General features: G+C 52.5%; 1 protein-coding gene across 1 annotated transcript in view; it reads right to left on the minus strand.

The window, feature by feature from the left end:
• Positions 1 to 6: 6 nt before the first annotated feature.
• LOC113202370 (cytochrome P450 4C1-like) overlaps positions 7 to 3,828 on the minus strand; it is a gene marked incomplete at its 5' end in the record, with an annotated part of 13,720 nt that continues 9,898 nt past the window's right edge. The window contains 9 exons of the mRNA XM_026416559.2: positions 7 to 385; positions 470 to 821; positions 950 to 1,018; positions 1,217 to 1,320; positions 1,754 to 1,889; positions 2,030 to 2,156; positions 2,229 to 2,298; positions 2,391 to 2,576; positions 3,528 to 3,618. Of these exons, the coding sequence (XP_026272344.2) occupies positions 225 to 385; positions 470 to 821; positions 950 to 1,018; positions 1,217 to 1,320; positions 1,754 to 1,889; positions 2,030 to 2,156; positions 2,229 to 2,298; positions 2,391 to 2,576; positions 3,528 to 3,618 (1,296 nt within the window). The remainder of the gene's footprint in view (positions 386 to 469; positions 822 to 949; positions 1,019 to 1,216; positions 1,321 to 1,753; positions 1,890 to 2,029; positions 2,157 to 2,228; positions 2,299 to 2,390; positions 2,577 to 3,527; positions 3,619 to 3,828) is intronic.

The following is a 3,828-nucleotide window of genomic DNA, read 5'->3' on the forward strand; positions in this document are numbered from 1 at the left end:
CTGAAGGGTTTACAAGAAGTCTCTCAACATTTACTCGTACTACAGATCACAAGCTAAGCTATGACTTTCCTCTACTTCAGCATGTAATTAGAATTCTAATAAAAAGAAAGTAAATTGAAAAATGTGTGTTTAAAGAACATTTTACTACCTAGCAATACTGATTTGCGGCCAATGTAATCAATCAACTTTGCATTGTATGAGCGCTCACTCATATTTAAAATATTTTAAGAGCGATGAGATAAAGAAATTTTAATACCTTCTACATTACTTAAAACAAGTTCAGCCACTAAACGTAAAGGTCTCTGTGGCTCAGCAGTGCAAACTTGAAACCGTTCCAGAACCGTTAACAGAAGAACCTTCAGTTCGAGCATTGCAAACCTTTGACCTAAAGAGAAAAAAGGAATTTAAAAAAATTAGTTTGTTGCCCTCATATAAGTCAGCACAATTTCTCTAGCATCACCCTTCTCACCAATGCAGTTCCTGGAGCCGGCGCTGAAGGGGACGTAGGCGAAGGGATGTCGGCGTGTGTCGCTGTCGGGTAGGAAACGGTCCGGGTCAAAGCGCTCGGGCTCCGGGAAGAAGCGAGCGTCTCGGTGCAGGAGGTAGGCATTGACCAGGACCGTGCAGCCGGCGGGGAGGTGCTCGCCCAGCACCGTGACGGGAGAGCGGATGTCTCGCGCGATGATCGGCACCACGGGGTACAGGCGGAGCACCTCCTTGATGCAGCGCTCCAGGTAGTCCAGCCGGGACAGGTCACCGACGGTCATCTCGCCGTCACCGGCCTCCAGCCGAGCGTCACGCCACTCTTCGAGGATGCGCTCCTACGGGAAAAGGAACAACTCAGATGAGTTTAGGGTTGCCACGGATCGAAACTGATCAAAACTCGGGTGATCACTAGGATCACATCAAGCGCAGGGCATATGGGGCTTCCCCCGGTAGAGGAACTTGCCTGCACTTCTGGATGTTTGCCCAGGACGTAGAGGCACCAACTGAACCCAGCAGCGGTAGTGTCATGTCCCTGTAATCACAAAACATGTCACCTCACCTTGTATACAAGATTGCCGGACCTATCCGACTTCCAATTGGAGCTGAAATTTTAAAATTTCTAAAGAAAATCTCTATTTAAAGCAGTGAAATAAATCGATGACCCCTTTCACTATAATGGGTGGCTTCTATCGCGTCTTCTAGGCGAGTGTCTATTCTAATCCACACTTACAGCAAACGTAAAGGTGTCGACTTCCTCCCGGATGTCCTCGTCGGTAAGGTTGGCGCCCTGGTGTGCCAAGTCCAGCAGGAGGTCCAGAAGGGCGAGCCGCCTCCCTGCGAACCAAAGAGGGGATGCCGTGAGACTGAGGGGATGGGCAGGGCGGAGCGGACACACCAACACACTGCCAACCGTGTCAGGGCTACGACACGACAGTTTAGTTTGCGGGTTTGCCTAATCGCTCAACCAGAACCCAGGCAATACACCACAGTGTTGCGGGTTTGCCTACCCGATCTGCCCGTAAGCCACCATAGCCCCGTACGCAAACCCGCAACACTGGGGAGTATTAGCCGGTACAGGCGCCATAGCCGCTAGGCCGCTAAGGCAGGCAAACCCGCAACACTGTTGCGTCGTATCCCTGCCTGAGACGGTTCACTTTAACTGTATTTGTATGTTTTTGTGTAAACGTTCGTGCTGAGTTAGGTTCGTGTTAACTTTGTACACATAAAAGATGCAAATGTGTGTAGCAGACAATACTTCAATACTTACGTGGCTTAATTGTGAACCGGGCATCAGGCACTGCATGCGGCTGGTCCTCCTGGAACTGCACTTGCTGTCCCTGCCGCGCTTCGAGCTGCTCTCTCTCCCACTCGCGCTGCTTCTCCTGCTTGCGAGCCTCGAAAACCTGTACCGAACGCCCAATGCATTGCGTAAGTTGCAGTTAGACAGTCCTCAAGACTGTCTCTTCCAGAGGGCAAAGTCCCCCTCCCTCGCTCATGCAGACAGATACAGACGTCCCTTACAACAATGTGCATTTGTACGTACCCTGCCAGTGAAGCCGTGAATGACGTTCACGTGCTTCTTCTGGGTGCGACCGAGCTCGCTGAGGTTGAAGAGGGCGTCGGGCTTGAGCCAGGGAGTGATGAACCGGCGCTGCACGATGGACGTGATCCTGAGGGGCCCGAACGGTTGTTAGTATCGAGAGCTGTACCGAACGAAGACGGAGACTCCCAGCAGCACGCACCTGTCGATAGCCACCACGTAAGCGTTGTTGGAGTTGCGTTGAGCGGCGACGTGCTTGCCAAGCGCAGTGTCTGTGACGGAATCGAATAAACTCACATTGCAGTAATTATTTGAAACTGCATTCAATTTTTTTTTTGTTTTGCTAAAGAAAAGATATGCTCACCGCAGATCACGTCGAGAGCAGCGAGCTTGGCGTAGGGGACAATGTCAAACGCCGTCCCGCCGCAGTGCGCCGCCAGCTTGTCCGCCAGGACGCGGGCCTCGCGGTACAGCGGCTGCAGGAACTCCTCCAAGACGCGGGAGTGGAAGGACGGCGTCAAGAGCTTCCGCCGCGCGCGCCACTTGTCGCCTGAAGATAGAGAGCCGCTGTCGTGAGTCATGACAATAAAATAGGGGTGCATGTGGGAGATACGGGGGGTATGGTGCCGAGGGCCGAGGGTGCTTGGAAGAGTTCTGCTATAGATCCTCATCAATGAGGCTGCAAACACGCCGTTTGCGCCTAGACATAGGCGAAAATGTCGTCAAATTGGATTCACAACATCACTCCATTTGCATCGCTGGTTTAGAGTCGTTTCTGCGACATTTTCTGTTACGAAGAAGACTCATGTTGAGTCATTTCGCAAAAATCGATCTAACAGAGCGGTGAAGCCTATACGTCGCTCTATTCGGGAAAGAAAGGTCACTCTACGGTTTACAGTGAATCTCTTCCCCGCAAAGCAGAAAAGAAAGTGAGAAATTTTTGAAAGATGGCTAAATATATGACCCACTCGTTTGTTTGTGTCCCGGAGTTGCATGTCTCAGTCGAGGAGGAGAAAGTGCTGTATGCCCGACGGATGGACTGCATGTGCCCTGCTGCACTCCTTTCACCCCCCCCCCCATCTCTTTCAGCAGTTGCGGTTATTTTTGCGCACCGCCCGGGACACTTTCCCCGTCGCCATCGATGATCTCGGCCGCTGCACTTTCGTTTTTGTTTATTTTCGCCTGCCATGCGCCTCTGTACTGTACGGCCCTGGCACGATATGCAGGTCACGGCGCTGCAGTTCGTTGCACGAGTGCGCGCTGCAGGCAGGCACAGCGGGGCTCCCGTCCTTGCAGCGCCTCACTGCCTTGCACGCGCCCGTCCTTCCCAGTCCCTCTGTAGTTTTAACGACGCACAACAACCTTTTGGCGTTTGACGTCATGAGGTGGATGTAGTTCGCCTTGTGATGCTGTGCGTCCCAAGCGAGGAGTGGGCGTGTTCCACGTAAAGGACACACTGATCCTGAAGAGCCAGTTCTTAGTGTTGTCGTGTTGTACCCACCTGTGCTGGTGACGAGCCCCTTCCCGATCCACGCCTCCACAAAACGGTAGTCCGGGCTCTTGTCGATGTGCACGCTGGAGTTGAGGATGGGCTGCGGGCCAAGCAATCAAGAGTTAGAGTTGATCTGGTCGTTGAATAAAAGAGCGATTTTGTAGAGGCGGCTGGTTACCCCGCGCACTTTTATGGTTATACCGTACCGCATTAGGGATCGTGCAGAAAGTACGTCCGTTTTTCGCAGATTTGTTCGGAACATTACGGAAGCTCGGCGCCTGCGAGACTCGGGGTAGGCCATCCCGCAGTG

The sequence above is a fragment of the Frankliniella occidentalis genome, unplaced genomic scaffold, assembly GCF_000697945.3.
Source record: "Frankliniella occidentalis isolate FOCC.00 unplaced genomic scaffold, Focc_3.1 Scaffold13, whole genome shotgun sequence".
In the NCBI taxonomy this organism is placed as follows: domain Eukaryota; kingdom Metazoa; phylum Arthropoda; class Insecta; order Thysanoptera; family Thripidae; genus Frankliniella; species Frankliniella occidentalis.